General features: G+C 34.9%; 1 protein-coding gene across 1 annotated transcript in view; it reads left to right on the plus strand.

The window, feature by feature from the left end:
- Positions 1-19868, plus strand: part of LOC150100337 (pentatricopeptide repeat-containing protein 2, mitochondrial-like) — a 249260-nt gene that overhangs the window by 22691 nt on the left and 206701 nt on the right. The window contains exon 3 of the mRNA XM_090402959.1: positions 13571-13703. Coding sequence (XP_090259085.1) covers positions 13571-13703 — 133 coding nt within the window. The remainder of the gene's footprint in view (positions 1-13570; positions 13704-19868) is intronic.

Genomic DNA, 19868 nt, shown 5'->3' on the forward strand with positions numbered 1-19868 from the left:
TTGCATCAGTCTCATCATTTTTATTCTTCGATAATTCATTCATTCGTTCTGTATGTTTACCTTCATTCTCACTTTCAACGCCACTCTCACAGCTATCTGGTACTACCTCGCAAATATCACTATTCATACCTCGCATATCACTATTTTCTAGATTCTCACTTTCAGCAACGATATCACTCTCATGGCCTGAAACACTCTTTAAATCCTCACATTCTTTACACTTTCTGCACACATTCACTCCACTATTGTTGTTTAACCAGACTCCAACCGCTCTCCTCAATATATACATTTCGCAAACGCCACACTGAATCAAATCCTTTAAATTAAAATTTTTAGACAAAGGTTGCGACCTGGACGCCATCTTTGTTGTATTCCTCTTTATGGGGGGCCATGTGCACAGATAATCGTATCTATCAATTTACTATTTAAAATACTCAGAAAACACCCCAAAATCACCTGGACACGCTAAAATACGAAGAATAAACAATACTATGTAAATACTATGCAAATTCACCAATTATTACTCAAAATGACACTTATCTGTTCAGGAGCTCTCCACAAACACCTTTATTGTAGTTATGTGCACTGTATTTCTTGGATTGACCCTTTTTTGCTGCACAATTTACTTATTGTCTCTTCCCAAATAAAAACGAATTTCACATGTGCAAAAATAAATAATCAAAATGTTTATTTGCATTGGAAATATTATGTCAAATATTTATATTTTTTAAATAACATTTATTGAAATAAATATGACATTTTGCTTCCTTTCCTTGCAAAATAAAATTATATGGGTCGCACATTTCAATTTTAGGAATGTTTTATTTATTTATCTTTTTATGAATAACAAATTGTGTTAAACTGCATTACTCGGGGTTTCCGATTGTGAGTTTTTAATTTATATCAAATGGTATTTTATCAGAGATTCTACGCCTTTGTCTTTTGCTTAAAACTGCAACAGTACAATTACTTTGGAAAAATAACGAATTCAAACAAAAAGAAAGTGCGCACATGTTATCTAGCAGTATTTGTGTGTGTGTGGTGATAATTTTGGGAGGCAGGGGGTTAGCTATTAATGGTGAATTAATTCTGTTATGAAAATTTTGGAAATAAAATTTCATTTTGATGCATGCACCTACACATATTTCAAAAGATAAACTGTAGGGAAAATATCGCTACTTCAAAACTTCCGCTTAATATCGAAATTTGCCAAAAATATGTACATAACAGTTGACTTCATAACTGCCGTTTATTTTGATTTGTAGTGAGTGATCAGGGGGGGAAACCAAGAAAGTTGAAATGCAAAAACCTACAGATTTCATTATAAAAATTATGCATTACATGATGTGATTCAAGATTTATGTATGATAACTAACCTTCGAACTAAGATTATGAATAAAATAAGAAACTTAATTTGGAACAGATGGAGGCTATATTCATTTTTAGATTCGGATTTTCATGAATTTATCAAATAATTGTTTAACAAAAATAATTATCTTCAATCAAGTTCTTGGAGAATTTTAAAATGTATTGGCGATTAAAATAATTAGCAAAAAAATTGATAGTGACATTGATCTTCCAAAGTGATACAATATGAAGTGAAGAAAGTATGAAAGGATTTCTTATATTAAGCTGGCATTAAAAAACTATAATTATATGATAAAAACAAGCAGCAAAATGAATGTAACTCATGGGTATTTAGTCTGATATAACTTAGATTCCAGTTACCGAGCAAACGGCAAGCAACTGTGTTTCTTGCTGTAGGCCACAGAACGTAGCTACTATGTACACCATGTAATCTAGTTAAGTGTTCTTTTCAGCATGAAGGATTATCATATCTTCTAATGGACATGATGGTCAAACTACACTTCTTATCCATGTTCTTTCAGCAGGTGGACAGAATATTATCCAGGTTTGCTGGATGTGTATATACGTCCAGCAAAGAAATGGTACGCTTACATACATGAATTTTATGGAATACAGAGTTCCTGTTAGTTTTATATTCTAAGGAAAGAACAATGTATTTCAAATGGAAGTGGGAAGCCTCACAAATTTTTCAGCGGCCTCTAGTTTTTATATTATGAATTTAATATTTAAAAATAAGTATTTTATTTTGCAACTATAACTACGCTGTTTTTTTTATTGTTCTTTGTGAGGAGTAAGGTTTTAAAATGTGGCTCCCATCTTGTGCCTCATGCACCTAATGGTAAATGTGGCCCTGATGAAGAGTGCAAAACACACTATTGCTGTGAGGTCTTCTTTTTCCATATTGATTAGTAAATCTGTTGTTTTGGTGAGTTGCTCTTTATTTCTCAGATCATCTATAGATATTGCATGGTCACTTAAACAGAATGAGAGAGGAAAGATTAGATCAAAAGTTTTCTTTGCCAGATTGGCAGGAAAAAACCTAGAGGAAGACCAAGATGTAAGCTGATTGATACAGTAAAAAGTGCCTTAGAAGACAGAAATATAATATCAGATAATGTTAGGTGGCAGATAACAGATTAATATTTGGAAAAATTGTTGACCAAATGTTAGTATGCTGTCTGTCCACAATTGAGAGGACCATAGCTGACAGAGTGCAAAGAAAAGTCAATTCATGTTGAAGAGGAGAAAAGAATGTGCAAATTCATCACCAACATGTGAAATTGTCTGCTTTCTTGTCTGTACCTGTACTAGCTTGATTTTTTTTAAATTTTTATATGATGGATCCAGTACTGACAAGAAGTTCTAGTGTTAAATCTTTCAGTAGTGCTTGCAAAAGAATATTGCATAATGTGCTGCCATTCTGTGAAAAAGAATCATTACAAGGCAGTCTGATTGTTCCAATTTCTCAGGCCACAAAACGTGCAAGTGAAATTGCAGGTGTATCAGAGTTGACTGTTAAAAGAGTTTGTAGGGAATCAAAAGATGAAGGTTAGCCATAATTTAAATCTAAAAATCACCAGAGAAAGAAAATCATCGAAAACATAGCTTTGAATAATTTTGATGGAGATGTTATAAGAAAAACTATTCACGAATTTTACGTGGTTGAGAAAAAAGTGCTGAAAGAAAAAATGAATTTTCTTTGGAAAAGAGAAACTTTAAGGAAAATACTTCACAGAATCGGATTTTGATTTCAAAAAGGCACAGAATAAAAGGAAACTTATCATGGAACGAAGTAACATAATTATACCTAGAATGTAGTATTTGAGATCAATATGATGTTTCAGGGAAGAGAAAAGACTGATTGTGTATCTAGATGAAACTTGAATTAAAGATACCAAGAAATTATATACTTGGTTTAATCCTTTATCCAAGTGTAAGCAAACAAAGTTTGCACCTGAAGTATTTTCGGGACTGGGACAACTCGTGGTAAAGGTGGTATGACTTCACATCACTTGCCTTAGTATCCCATAAGATACTACGGCAAGTAACAAGTAAGGTAGAATACTCCTTGCATACATGTATAATGCTATGCATTATTGAAAGGATCACTACCCAGACCGGTTTCAACCTTTATTGAGGCCTCATCAGTGGGAGCCAGACCAGAGGTGATACCAAGGTTGAAATAATGCAGAAGTCATATTTTCATTATACGAGTTGCCAAAAGGTGTCACTCCTTATTATTAAAATCCTCTGGATTAGAGATAGTTAGTTGTTGAAAGTTTTTCCACTTGGTTATACTATAAATTAAAGATACTAAGAAATTATATACTTGGCTTAATCCTTTATCCAAGTGTAAGCAAACAAAGTTTGCGCCTCAAGTATATTCAGTACTGGGACAATTCATGGTAAAGATGGTATGACTTCACATCGCTTGCCTTAGTATGGAGATGTGCAAGATGGAGATTGTTGCAAGGAAATGTGCTTTGCATTATGGAATACTAAGGCAAGTGGTGTGAAGTCATACCACCTTTACACGAGTTGCCCCAGTCCTGAAAACACTTAAGGCACAAACTTTGTTTGCTTACACTTGGATAAAGGATTAAACAAATATATAATTTCTTGGTATCTTTAATTCCATCCAATTAAGCAAAATTCCAAAACTTCTCCTAAGCAAGTCATAATAATGACTTGCTTCTAAGGAGGAAGCAGGTCATCATTATTATTATTATTTATTTAATTTTTTCGATATCTGATTAATACACGAAAGGCCGCAAGACCTATAGCACATTAGTGCTGTGTGTGAGCAAGAGGAATAGAAGAAAGGTGGAATCTGTTCACATTTTGCTTGAACAGCTGGGTGGAGGGTGTAATCTTTGAGGAAGGCAGAGTGGGGAGACTGTTCCAAACAATAGAAGTAGAGGGGGATGAGGGAGAAGGCAGTGAAGTTGGTCTGTTTCAAGATAAAAGGGTGTTGATTAGTAGTAGCTCTTGTTTTAATGATTTTGGAGGAGAGGTGGAGGAATAATAGTGGCCAATTCAGAAGAGCACTGTCCATGAAAGTATTTGTAGAAGCAGGACAAGGCAGAAACTGAATGTCTGTGTGAGAGAGGGATTGAAGTGGGTTTGTGAGAAAATGATCATTAATTAGCCAAATTGCCCTCTTCTGGATAAAATCAAGCATCTTAGAGAGGATTTTGGCACATCACTACCAATATGGGAGCAATATTCCATGGCTAGGTGGATTTGGGCTTTGTATAGAGTTAGCAGCTGTGAAGGTGTGAAGTAGTGTCTTGTGAAAAAGCACCAAGATTTTTGGCAGCTGCAGAAGCCATAGTTGAAATGTGGTTGTCAGGAAAGATCAGATTCATAGTAGAGAAATCTGAATTGTGTTTGGATATCTCAGTATTACTGAAGGTAAGGGGGGAGGGATGTGAGCTCTTTCTGGGAGAGAAATGGATTGGCTCTCTGCAAATAACAAAGAATAGTTGAATTGTTCAACTTGGTCAAAAGAAACTTGCCCAAAACTAAATTATTTACATTCAAGACGATGCTCAAAGAGCAGTGATTCCTAGCTTTGAAACTACCACCATATCATTGTGATATTCATGCTATTGAGTATGTGTTTTTTGGCAGAAGTGAAGAATTTTATTTGTCATCACAACATAACTGGGGATATTGATATGTTGAACCATTTTTAGTTTTCAGAACAGGCAAGTAAAAGCATTACAGTTCAAAACTGAGGAAAATATTCCTCTCATGTCACCTTATTGGAAAATATGTATTGGGATTGAGACAGTATTATTGAAGAATTATGCGAACCCTTGGTGATTAATGTAAATGAAAGTGATGGTGATTCAGATGGCTGTGAAGATTAAAAGGATTTGATAATGGTATTTTTTTCAAAATTTTTTGCAGTTTTTTTAAAGAGTCCCAACAAGTTATAAATAAACAGTTTAGGGCATTGAAGTGTCTTAGTTTTCTCTAATTTTAGAATGGCTGAGTGCATTTGAAAAAAATTCTGTTTTCCTGTAAAATTAATTTTCAGAAAGTTTTGTAGAAAAAAAAAACTTTCGCTTACAATGTTTTTTATTTTGTAACTTTTTAAATTTTGTTAATAACATGCAAAATTTAGAGCTGTTATACAAGCAAAATGGTTACCACTTTAAAAACTACAATGTTCATAAAAGAAAAGTTAACTTTGTATCGTGTAATAATAAACTTATCCCACAAGATGGATTGATTACCCTATTATAGGAATGGATTCACCTTCTTCCCTCATGTGCAGATGTATTGAGGGTTCGCTCATCTGTGGTCAAACAGTAATGGTGTAACTTTTTCATATACTACTATCATAATATCCTGTACACCCCTTGAGGGTAAATATCAGGAATTTAATGATGATGAATTTCTTCTTTAGGAGAGAGTGAATACTGGTTTAAAGAGGGTTGGTATTTGATAAGTACTATTTTGATTCTCTTGTAACTCTTGATATGAAAGACTGCTGCTATTTTAGTCATTTTAGGGGAGATAATCTTAAGTTTTTTTTAGGATGGTACCCATTGCTGTTGAAGCAATATAAAGCTAATGCATTTGAAAGTAGAATATCATTGAAACTAAGCTCCAGATAATTATTTGAAACTATTGGTTTCAGACAAGCAAATAATGAGTAATTTGCATATACTATTTAAAAGATAAGTTAAGCACATTTAGGAATTCTTTGAGATGTCAGCTTTCTTTCCATTAAGAAAATGACATTTAGGAATTCTTTAAGCACATTTAGGAATTCTTTGAGATGTCAGCTTTCTTTCCATTAAGAAAATGACCAAAACAGGGGATAAACTACTCAATAATAAATATAGGATATTATATTTGAGCAGAAGTGATCAGGGATCATAGTTGTTGTGTTCAACACACAAATAAAATTGCACACAATTTCATTTCAAATAGTGATGTGGACAAATTTCAAACAGGGAAATTGGACGCTGTACCTGTGGTCTTGCAGAAAATGTTTAAGAAAAATTTAGAGAAACTAAAGTTCATCATAATAATAGGTATGTGCTAGATTTCTGTTCAGAATATGGATCAGTTATCACAACATCGTGTAGAAATTCATGTGAAGAGAAGATGCAAGAATAAGAAAAGTATTATGAACTGTTATCTATTTCAGCTGCAGAGTTGAAATAGGAAGTGATCACCATTTCATTTTCAGCAGAATAAAATATCTTATTGAAAACAAAAATATATATAAAAGTTTTAAAAAGAATCAAAAGCTGAGCAGCTTTCACAGGTGAACGGTAGATGGAAATATACAAATATTATTGTTAGAAAATATGAAAGTTTCAAAACAAGGACCAAACCTTGGAAATTATTGACAAAATCTGAAGAAAATATTGATAGATTCTGAGTGGCATGTATCTTCAATTATAACAAAAGAAAAAAAAAAAAAAGAACTTCATGGAGGGCTTCTAGAGTTAGAGGCTCTCCTGGAAAAGAAGAGAGCATATCAAAAGCTCTTGGAAAGTGCCCTGAAAAAATACAGAGAAATCAGAGAAGCTAAACAAAAATTTATAGCAACACATTGGTAACAGAATATAAGAAATCACATACACACACACACACATACGATTGCTTGGAATGTCTTGATGCATTGCTGAACTGGAAGCCTGAACGTATATATTATGTTTCATTAAGTTTGTATGGTATTTTGAGTGTGTGTTTCTTGTTCATAGTATGTCCATAGAGCTCTTTTCAGGCTATTGTAGTTTGTAAGGTTATTCAAAAGGTAAGATTAAAAATTTATCTGGAGGTTGCTGAAAAAAGTAAGAAATGAGAGTTGATAAAGATGATGAACTGAAAATAAAGATCTTTTTTGAAGTTTGGAGTAATTACTTTGAAATATAATTTAATGAGATTAGCAGTGACAGAACTGTAGTAGAAAATATCTGAGAGGAATGCAGTCAGAAATACATATCAGTACTTGTGGTAGAAAAGAAACCTGAAATGTGGAAAGTTGATATTTGACAAGGAATGGGCAAATGTGTAGATACTTATGATATTTGCTATAGCAAATCCCTAGGAACTAAAGAGTGAATTTAGGGGAATAAAATTGATTACGTACCATTTCAATGAAACAGACAATATAGCAAGAAGCAGAACAAAATAAATGGTTAAAATTTGCACTTCAATGATAGACCATTGTTTATGTATGGCAGGAACCATAAACAAAGGGAATTGCTGGAAGCAAAAAAGATCTTGAGAAACAACAACAAAGAAATGATTGAAAACTGTACATTGATGACAGCACAGAAGGGAAGGGAGGACCATACATATAACGCACATGGAATTACATGATAAGCACAAATGCGAAAATAATGGGAGATATATAAGTAAAAAGAGATTATAAGAATATGAAATTATAAAAATGAAAATCCAAGATTAATGCTGACATTTTGAAATGTTACGTTAACTAAAATGGCAGGAAAAGATACAGAGAAAGATTAAGAACTAGGTTGATTGCAGTAAGACTTACATACTGTAATTGATGATCTGACAATATAATAATGTTATTATAATAATATCGCCTTTTCATATATAGTACTATTATAGTATCCTGTACACCCATTAACGGCATATACCAGAAATATGATGTACAGTATTTTTGTTTCATTTGTATGATGTCATCTTTCTGGTTTGTGGCACTTGCCTTTATTGTTAACTGATAGCTGTGCATTCCATCATGATTTTTTTTAATAATATATGTATCTCCTAGAGTCAGAAGATACATATATTATAAAAGTTTGGAGTCTTTTGACTCCAAACTCCGTGGAGTCAAAAGACTCATCACGGGAGATCCTTCCTAGGAAACACAGTCTATCAAGACTCGTCGTGGGAAGTCCTTCCTAGGAAACACAAAAGTCTATCATTCCACTCATTGACCGTTCTCGCTCTCACCACTATCAGACAATACATTCCACTGTTCAGCCACTCCTCACCCTCTTGCTAACAGCTTCCTTTCATAACTTCCAGGGATGGCCCCTTACCATCACTCCTTCCCACTGTTCAACCAAATGAAAGAACTCCCCAGTGTCAATCCTGTAGCCACCTCTCAACAGTTTGAACGTCTCAATCATATCACCTCTCTTTCTTCTATCTACCAAACTCTGCAGTCCATATTCCCTCAGCCGATCCTCATAATTAACATTGTACAGTCCTGAAACCATCTTTGTTATCGTCTCTGTACCATTTCAACAGTTAATTTATCCCCTTCAAATCGTGGGGACCAAATTTGAGAACAGTAGTCTAAGTGTGGTCTGATCAGGGTCTTATACAATGGAATGATAATTCTTTTATCTCTGCAGGCCAGCATCTTTCTCAGTATTGCAGTAATCTTCTGTATTACCTTCACCACCTTTGCAATATGTCCCCTGAATTTCAGGTTTTTATCAATCATTACCCCCAGATCTCTTGTCTCCCCTAGTTCCTCCGGTACAGCTTCTCCAATCGATGTATTCCCAAACTTCAAGACTTTATTTTGCTGCAATAAACCGAAATCCCCATTCATTTGCCCATCGGTCTAGTTTATTCAAATCCTCTTGCAGGGCTACCACATCTGCACTATTACTAATAACCTTTCCCAGCTTCACATCATCTGCAAACAATTGAATATCTCCCTTCAATTCACTGATAAAGGTTAAACAATATAGGTCCCAGTACTGAGCACTGTGGGACACCACTTGTAACCATCTGCCTCCTTGATACTGCCCCACCATACACAACTCTTTGATACCTATTGGACAGCCAATCCTGAATCCAGTTGACCAACCTGACATCCAAACCTATGTGCTGCGATTTAAATATCTGCTTATCATGTGGCACCCTGTCAAATGTCCACTGTATTTTATTTAATTTTTCTATTCCAAGCAATAAGTTGTTCTGAAGCTACTAATATAATTTTCCAAAGAGCATCATTCATTCAAGAACTGATTTATTGATCTGTTTACAAACCCAGTCATTTTATTGTGATTATTGTGCCCTCTCACTCACAATCACGTGTAAGTTGATTATAACAAATATTTTGATCTATAATATATTTAAAAAATTGTCATTAGAGTTATATGGCTTGATGTGCATTCGTAAATTCGAAATGATTCTTCAATTTTATAAATTATTCTTAATGTGGTGGTAATCATAATTTTGCCAAAATGAATACCAAAATCATATAAGTTTGTCATTTGATGCCACAAAGCAAATTTCTTGGGAGGTACAGTATAGCAATAATATTGAATTGCAAGATTGATATCATCATCATCATCAAATTCCTGCCATGTATCCTCAAGGGGTGTACAGGATATGACACTACTACATGAAAAAATTACATCATTACTAACTTCCTATCTACAATTTTCCTCCAAATCAGTCTGTTACTTGTCAAGACTCCAACATTATCAGATCTTATATTTCTATCGTCTAAGGCACTTTGTACCGTATCAATCCACCTATATCTTGGTCTTCCTCTGGGTTGTTTTCCTGCCAACCTGGCAGAGAACACTTGTTTTGCTAATCTTTTCTCGCCCATTCTGTTTTAGTGACCATACCACCTGAGATTAGCTCTGCTAACGCATTCCTGGATGCTGACAGTGTCAAGTTCTTTCCTAATATCCTCATTTTTAATATGATATTGCCATTGATGCCATCTGTTCACGCCTCTAATCTTTCTCAGGACTCTCATATCTGTGGTCTCTAGTCTTTGGTCAAGTGTTTTACTTCTGACCCAGCTCTCAGATCCATAAGTTAAAACTGGTTTGAACACAGTCTTGTATACAGCTAATTTAGTGTTCCGACTAATTTCTCTCTTATTCCATATGACTTTATTCAATTGACTTCCCACCATACCAGCTTTGCTGATTCTGTTGTCTATTTCTATATTTAATTTACCATCTTCAGTAAAAATCGTGCCTAAATAACTGAAATGTTTTACTTGTTCCACAGGTTCTCCATTCACAACACAGTTGACATTTTCAATGATTCTGCCTATTTTCATTGTCTTTGTCTTTTTATTGCTGACCTTCATACCATATCTATTACAACAGCAATTGAATTTAGTCAGAGAATCTTGCAGACTTGTAGCGGATTTATTTAGAAGTATAACATCATCTGCATAAAGCAAAGAGCTGACATTAACATCTCCGATTTTGATATAAGGTTTAATACCACTTTCCTTCATAATGTGATCCATATAGATAATGAATAACAGAGGGGATAATGTACATCCTTGTCTCACACCAGATTTAACATTAAACCATCTTCCTGTACTTCCTTCAATTCTAACTGCTGACTCACAACTCAAATAAAGACTAAGTATTGCTTGATATAATGCCCCATTGACACCATATAACTGCAGCGTATTGAATAGCTTCTCTCTTGGCACCTTGTCATATGCCTTTTCCAAATCGACAAAACTTAAATACAGATCTTTGTTATATTCCCATGCTTTCTCAACTCTTTGTCGTAAAGTGAAGATCTGATCCTGACAGCCTCTATTTGACCTGAATCCAGCTTGTTCTTCACCAAGCTTTTCTTCCCCAATTCTTCTCAACCGTTTCTCAAATATACTTGCATAGATCTTGCCAGGAACACTCAGTAGGGAAATACCTCTGTAATTCTCACATTCAGTTTTATTTCCCTTTTTATATATGAGTACTATGAGAGCTCTACTCCAATCATCGGGAATTCGTCCCTCGTTCCAGGCTTTCTGAACTATGCAGTGCAGCCACTGTAAGACTTTTATACCACCGTACTTCAGCATTTCTGGTCGAATATCATCTACTCCTGCTGCCTTTCCACATTTCAAGCCTTTGATGACATTTTCTACTTCAAGTATGGATATGTATTCCTGACTGCATGCCTGGTCAGTGTTTTTTATCACTGTGCTGTCATCACTGCTTGTTTCATTTAGCAGTTTTTCAAAGTAATTACTCCATACTTCAAGAATATCTTTTTCTCCCGTTTTCATGTCACCTTTATCATCTCTAATTCCTTTTATAGCACTCTTTCCTCAATTCTTAAGCTTCTTCAACAACCTCCAGAATATTTTGCCACCTTCTTGATATTTATTTTCTATATTCTTGCCAAAGTCCTCCCATGACTTTTATTTAGCTAGTTTTACACACTGTTTAGCTTTCTTACATTTGTCTCTGTATTCTGTAAGAGTAAAAGCTAACTTATTTGCCAGGAACTTTTGATATGTTTTCTTCTTTTCCTTCACTGCCTCTTTAACTTCCTGTGTCCACCAGGGAGTTCTGAATTTTTTATCCTTCCACACAACTTCACCACATGCCTCTCTGGCAGAATCAATCAATGTTTTCTTCAGAGTTTGCCACTGAATCTCCAAGGTTTGATTCCTGTTCTCAAACTCAAACTCCCCAACTCAACATCACCAAAGTTAAAGATCGATGCTATCAACATAAGAAACCTGAATGGCAAAGAAATGGAGCCAGCTGAGGAATTAGATAAATACCAGATAGACATAATAAGGGTGACTGAAACAAAAAAGGCAAAAACTGGTGAGATCTTTTTGAGCAATAAATACAAAATGTTATATTCAGGCAATGACAAGGAAAAGAAGGAGTAGCCATAGTATTCAACACTAAACATGAGGGTAATCTTCTTGAATGGTTGGCAGTCTCAAGTAGAGTAATGTGAGCAAATATGAGAATGGGGAACTGGATAATGAGCCTTATTTGTGCCTATGGTCCCGCAGAAGGTTCTACTAAGGTAGAAGTGGAGGAATTTTTTTGAGTCTTTAGAGAAAGCAACTGACACAATGAAAAAGGAAAAGTTGGTCCTTGTTGGGGATCTAAATAGCAGAGTAGAACTTGATTGTCAGACATACAAAATATTTTGGGAAAATTTGGAGAAAAGAGCAAAGCTAATAATACTGGCAAATACCTGTTGAATTTCTGCTCAGGACATGGACTGGTTAGTATCAACACCATGTTCCAACATAAAAATGTGCACAAATTCACATGGAGAGAAGAAGCAAGGAATAAGAAAAGTCTCATTGACTATGTTATTGTTGATAGTGATGTTTTCTCCCTGGTGCAGGACACCAGAGTGTACAGAGGATTTGAAATTGGAAGCGATCACTATTTAGTTCTGAGCAGGATATAATTTAATTTCATATTGAAAAGAATGACATATAAGAAAGTTTTAAAGGATCTTTATTTATTTATTTATTTTAGTCTACAGTTCTCAGATGTGAACTGTAGACTAAAATACACGAGGATTATTGAAGAAAAAATGAAAGGCTTTGAGAACAGGAACCAAAATTTGGATATTCAGTGAAAAGCTTTGAAGTAAAGCCTGATTGATTCAGCCAGAGAGGCATGTGGTGAGGTGTTCTGCAAGGATAGAAAAATCAGAACTCCATGGTGGACACAGGAAGTAAAGGAGGCTGTGAAGGCAAAGAAGAAAGCATATCAAAAGTTCCTGGCAAATAAGTCAGCTTGTGCTCTTACAGAATACAGAGACAAATGTAAGAAAGCTAAACACTGTAAAACTAGCTAAATAAAAGTCATTTGGGAGGACTTTGGCAAGAACATAGAAAATAAATATCAGGAAGGTGGGAAAATAATCTGGAGGTTGTTGACGAAGTTTAGGAATGGAAGAAAGAGTGATGTAAAAGTAGTTACAGATGATAAAGGTGACATGAAAACGAGAAAAAGATATCCTTGAAGTATGGAGTAATTACTTTGAAAAACTGCTAAATGAAACAAGCAGTGATGACAGCACAGTGGTAAAAAACACTGACCAGGTATGCAGTCAGGAATACATATCCATACTTGAAGTAGAAAAAGCCATCAAAGGCTTGAAATGTGGAGAGGCAGCAGAGTAGATGATATTCGACCAGAAATGCTGAAGTGTGATGGTATAAAAGTCTTACAGTGGCTGCACACTGCATAGTTCAGAATGCCTGGACAGAGGGGCAAATTCCCGATGATTGATTGGAGTAGAGCTCTCATAGTACACATATATAAAAAAGGGAAATAAAACTGAATGTGAGAATTACAGAGATATTTCCCTATTGAGTGTTCCTGGTAAGATACAGTTTGAATTTTAATTTAACCATTTTTTTTTTTTTATCCCAATCTGTTGTTGCAATTTTTTTTTAATATTGTTATATCTATTAAAAATTTGTTTTCAGAGAAATTTAAATCAAGAATGCTTCAGTATGTGAATAGTGAAGGACAAAGCATGGTATTCACTGAAGACTTAAAGAATATGGTGCATTTGGCAGAGGATGAAGATATAGAAATATGTTTAAAAATGATGAAAAGGTATTTTTTTAATTATAATTATTCCATAGTTCACTTTAATTGGTTTGATTTTTGAAATAATTTAATGTTTTTATTTAGGTTAATAGTTGAATAATTATTTATTTAAATCACTTCGATTGGGATTAAGATGCACAGTTACACATAGAGATATTCAGTTGTTATGCTAATTCCTAGTATCAGTTACTTTGTTGATGACTAGAAAAAACTTGTCAAGAGGCATTTACTGAGCAGATAGTCTGATTATTTTTGTGCTGTATGATTATTTTCTGGCTTAATCAGTAGGAGTGATTTCATTAGTAAAGATAATAAGAGTTCTATTTAAATCAAACTCATTTGTGTGTCAATAGATCCCTCCTTTAGTTGAATATTTGTGATGCATGTTCAAACAGGCAAACCGGTCCCGTGAACACACACGGTTCATAAAGAGTCATAAATACTTATGGCAATGAAGGCAATGGGAAACCACCTTGCATCATATCTCTCTAGTAATCAGTTGCAACCCTCTCAAAAAGACGAGGCCACAGGATCAGTATTAAACAACTAGTTTATATCTACTCTATAATATAAAATAAGCTTTTTTGTAACGTTTTTGTGTCACGTTTTTTGTCAAGTTATTTAAAACGTTTTAAAACCCAGGGCTACCCTGAGTATCGAGTCTTAATTCTAGTCATCAGAATTCAAGGAGAACAGGCCCACCAGTCTGGAACTCAGGGGGAGGTGCCACATACAGCAGGGGTGGCAGAACCCCCCCCCTTTTCGAGTCTTCAAAATTCAAGTCATCTGAATTCAAAGACAACCGGCCTACCCAGCTCGGGCGGGGGCAGTTTTTTTTTTTTTTTTGAGACCGAGGATGCAATGTTTGCGATATGTTTATGCCAGGAGAGGTTTGAAGTGAGGGTGATTCTAAGGAGTGAGATCTCAAACTGTCTGGAGATTTGGGTATCATTAATAAGGATATTGGGAAAAATTGGTTCTTTTTTTATGGGAAATAGTACAGAATTGGGTTTTGTTGGCATTGAAATTTATGAGGTTATCTTGAACCCCATTGGAGGATGGCTTCGAAATCGGAGTTGAGCGTCGCAGTGGTTGATGTTCTATAGGTTGAGGTGAGTTGTGTAGGGTAAGGCTTATCAAATGCAAGCGAAGAGTGTAGTGTGCTGTTGTCTGCAAAACTGTGTATTGGGTTAGAGGTCAATTGCAGTAGGTCATTGATATATAGCAGGAAGAGGGTTGGTGAGAGGACAGAACCTTGTGAGACTCCAGCATTAATTGAGTGGTGAGAGGATAGGGAGCCATCCACCATCACACACAGCGTGCGTCCAGACAGAAAACTGGCAATCCACCTACAGAAACCCTGGGTCAGACTGAATGATGGTAGTTTGCCTAGTAGGCCTTTGTCTAGACCCAGTCAAAGGCTTTGGAGATATCTAGTGCGACCACTTGAGATTCGCCAAACTTCTCCATAGCCTTCGTCCAGAGATGGGTTATGTATGTGAGTAGATCTCCTGTTGGTCAGCAGTGGCGGAATCCATATTGGCGGTCATTTATTTGGTGAGTGTCTTCAAGATAGTGTAGGAGTTGGGAATTGATGATTTTTTCCATTACCTTCGACATGAGATAAGCAAGATAGGACGGTAATTGGATGGCAGTGACTTGTCACTTCTTGGGCATGGGCTGAATATAGGCCAATTTCCAGTTTGTGGGATAGATTCCAGTGGAGTAAGGAGAGTATATATAGGTGACATAGGATAGGGGTCAGTTCTGGAGCGCAAACTTTCAGAACAATTGGGGGAATGCCATTGGGGCCAGGAGACTTTTTTGTGTCTAATTTGGACAGTATTTTTCTGATTTCATCCTGGCAAAAGGATATGTGGGGGGGGCATTGTATGTTGGGTGTTTGGAATGGTTGGGGGGACATTTACCATTGTCAGTTATGCCTGCATTTGAAGCAAAGTATGATGCCAGAAGATTGGCTTTTTGTGTGTGTGATGATGCAGTAGAGCAATCAGGGTGTGATAGGGGTGGGAATAGTATTGGGCAGAAATTTTGGCCAATTGATTTGGTGTTATGCCTAACTCCAAGTAGTAAAACCAGTTAGAACTTGCAACAAGTACCAAAAATATCAGCAGTGTGTTCTTCATAAAACTGAGCTATTCAGTACTGAGGCAGGAAACAATATATGTGCAACATTCCAGCGTTTTTACAGTTGTCAGTTTCACACAAAGAATAGATTTTCATCTAATTCTCACTCAGAAAATCCAAAATCACAATATATATAAATGAAGATATATAAACTTCTAAATAGGAACTTGTATATATAAGGTTTTCCACATAATAAAGCTATTCATCCTTATATTTTTCCTTATTTCTTGAAGAGAATTATTTCCAGCTCTCCCTTATATCCTTCTATCCATTCTCATTTTTTAACACCTCTCCACCTACATATAAATCTCTCTCTCTCTCTCTCTCTCATATATCAGTTGTTTTCTATATCACAGGTCAGCATATGCTGTATTCTCTTGGTTGGAATAATTGTGTGAAATGTCACAACAGCAACCAGGTATCACAAACAACAAAGAGAAGTTTTTTCGGTAATGGCACACTGAACATGTTTGTTAGCAGTACGATGAAGTTTTTTTTCCACTTGATGATTATTTCATTGCACTCAGTATGAAAAATATCCACAGGTATTTTAATTCCAGTGGTATAGAAAGGTTTTTTATCTTGTCAGTTCTTCATGCTGGTGTTAATGGGCTGTTTCCACCGTTAACTTGAACCATGAGGCACTCTTAGGCTTAACGGTCTTGCTAGTCAGCTACTAATGGTGAAACTACAAGCACTGCTGCTATATTTTTACAATAAAATTAGTATTATTATGTGACACCTCCAAGGAGTCCAAAGACTCATCAAGGGAAGGCACTTACACTACAGCGAACCACCACTACCATCATTTCCTACAGCAACACCATCTACTATCCACCACCACTAGTATTTTTGCCTGTAAATTCAAGGCTGATTTGTGTATGTATATTTATTTATATACTTACCAGGGAGGGTCCCCCCCCCCCCCCCCCCGAGTTCCAGGCTAGTAAGCTGGTAACACAAAAAACGCGACATAAAAATGTTTCAAATTTCGCTTATCTTTTTATATATATATAGAGTAGATTTATTTATATATATATATATATATATATATATATATATATATATATATATATATATATATATATATATATTTGTCTGTATATAAATAGTGTTTTAACATAATGATATTTTGATACATCTTTTATTTTATTTTCAATTACCTAAAAACTAACAATATTATTTTCCATGAACAAAATTATGTTAATATATTTAAATACCTTAACAGAACATTAAACAGTATTAAACCACATAAATAAAGGTAGAAAAACCATTCTTGGTAGTGCCCCTTCCTATAATGCAAAGCATCATAATACATGTCCTTAAGGATATGTGCTTTGCATTATGAAGAGAAAGATATCCTTGATCACCATCATCAAATTCCTATCATGTACCCTCAAGGGATGTACTGGATATGATAGTACTACATGAAAAATTTACATCATTACTAACTTCGTATCTACAATTTCCCTCCAAATCAGTCTGTTACTTGTCAACACTCCAACATTATCAGATCTTATATTTCCATTGTCTAAAGTACTTTTTACTGTATCAATCTGCCTATATCTTGGTCTTCCTCTGGGTCTTTCTCTAATCTTTCTCAGGACTCTCATATCTGCGGTCTCTAGTCATTAGTCAAATGTTTAACTTCTGACTCAGCTCTCAGATCCATAAGTTAAAACTGGTTTGAACACTGTCTTGTATACAGCTAATTTAGTGTTCCGACTAATTTCTCTCTTATTCCTTATGAATTTATTCGATAGACTTCCTACCATACCAGCTTTGTTGATTCTGTTGTCTATTTCCATATTTAATTTACCATCTTCACTAAAAATCGTGCCTAAGTAGCTGAAATGTTTTACTTGTTCCACAGGTTTTCGATTCACAATGCAGTTGATATTTTCAATGATTCTGCCTATTTTCATTGTCTTTGTCTTTTTATTGCTGACCTTCATACCATATCTATTACAACAGCTATTCAATTTAGTCAGAGAATCTTGCAGACTTGTAGTGGATTTATTTAGAAGTATAACATCATCCACATAAAGCAAAGAGCTGACATTAACATCTCCACTTTTGATATCATGTTTAATACCACTTTCCTTCATAATATGATGCATATAGATAATGAATAACAGAGGAGATAATGTACATCCTTGTCTCACACCAGATTTAACATTAAACCATCTTCAGTTTTAACCGCTGACTTACAACTCAAATAAAGACTAAATATTGCATGATATAATGCCCCATTGACACCATATAACACTAGCGTATTGAATAGCTTCTCTCTCGGCACCTTGTCATATGAATTTTCCAGATCGACAAAACTTAAATACGGATCTTTGTTATATTCCCATGATTTTTCAGCTATTTATCGTAAAGTGAAAATCTGATACAGCCTCTATTTGGCTTGAATCCAGCTTGTTCTTCACCAAGCTTTTCTTCCACAATTCTTCTCAACTGTTTCTCAAGTATACTTGCATAAATCTTACCAGGAACACTCAGTAGGGAAATACCTCTGTAATGCTCACATTCAGTTTCATTTCCCTGTTTATATATGGGTACTATGAGAGCTCTACTCCAAAAGAAGAAAGCATATAACTTTTGATATGCTTTCTTCTTTTCCTTCACTGCCTCTTTAATTTCCTGTGTCCACCATGGAGTTCTGATTTTTCTATCCTTGCAGATAACCTCACCACATGGCTCTCTGGCTCAATCGATCAGGTTTTTTTTCAAGGCTTGCAACTGAATCTCCAAGGTTTGGTTTCTGTTCTCAAACTCTCCCATCTTTTCTTTAATAATCTTTGTGTATTTTAATCTACAGTTCACATCTGAGAGTTGCTCAACTTTTATTCGCTTTAAAACTTTCTTACATGTTATTCTTTTCCATATAAAATTCAATTTTATCCTGCTCAAGACCAAATAGTGATCGCTTACAATTTCAAATCCTCTGTACACTGCTGTCCTGCACCAGGCAGAAAACATCACCATCAACAATAACATAGTCAATGAGACTTTTCTTCTTCCTTGCCTCTTCTCCCCATATGAATTTGTGCACATTTTTATGTTGGAACATGGTGTTAGTAGTAATAACCAGTCCATGTCCTGAGCAGAAATCCAATAAGTATTTGCCATTATTATTAGCTTTGCTCTTTTCTCCAAATTTTCCCAAAATATTTATGTATGTCTGACAATCATTTCCTACTCTGCTATTTAAATTCCCAACAATGACCAACTTTTCCTTTTTCATTGTGTCAGTTGCTTTCTCTAAAGACTCAAAAAGTTCTGTAAAGAAGAGTGTTGTTTTTCAATATTAGTTGTATTATCTCTTGGTTTATTTTCTTATATGTAATATCTTTATATGCCGTTATTCCAATTTAGCTATGTGCACTTTCTCTCTCTGAATCTTTCTTGCTTATATTATTTTGTACTATGTTTATCTACCCTTCGCACTACGAGTCTTATGCCTGAGATACTAGAAAATTTATTTAATTTAGACTGTGCCACTAATATCATTTAATTATCATAAAACTCAATAATATGGCTGGCTGATTTCTCTCTCTCTCTTACACATATTCCTTCAGTAAAACTTTACAGAAATAGTCATGGTCTATTCTTTTACTGAACTTTATGCTTTGGCTTAATTTCATATTCACTTAATTTCCTGCTCACAAGTCCGATTTATTTAGGAACAGTGCAGTTGTAAAAATAAACAAACAGGCAGCACTCTTTTAACAAAAAGAACAAAACAATTTATTTACATTACTATGAAATATACATGAATTTAAACAGGGAGATTGCTTTCTCTATCCATTTGTAAAATCTTGAGCATAAATTATAACATATTTACTTTAACACTAATTAACTTCTTTAACTCACAATCTTATTTACTCTCAGCTTACAAATTGAACTTATTAAACTCCTAGTGTACTTGCAAAGAAGTTAGCTAACTCTCTGTTAAGTTATCTTTACAAATTTTATATCAACTTCCAATATGCCAATCGATTCTCTTAATGACAA

The sequence above is a fragment of the Typopeltis vanoorti genome, chromosome 13 (assembly GCF_054136105.1).
Source record: "Typopeltis vanoorti isolate ZY-2024b chromosome 13, IOZ_Tvanoo_1.0, whole genome shotgun sequence".
Taxonomy (NCBI): domain Eukaryota; kingdom Metazoa; phylum Arthropoda; class Arachnida; order Uropygi; family Thelyphonidae; genus Typopeltis; species Typopeltis vanoorti.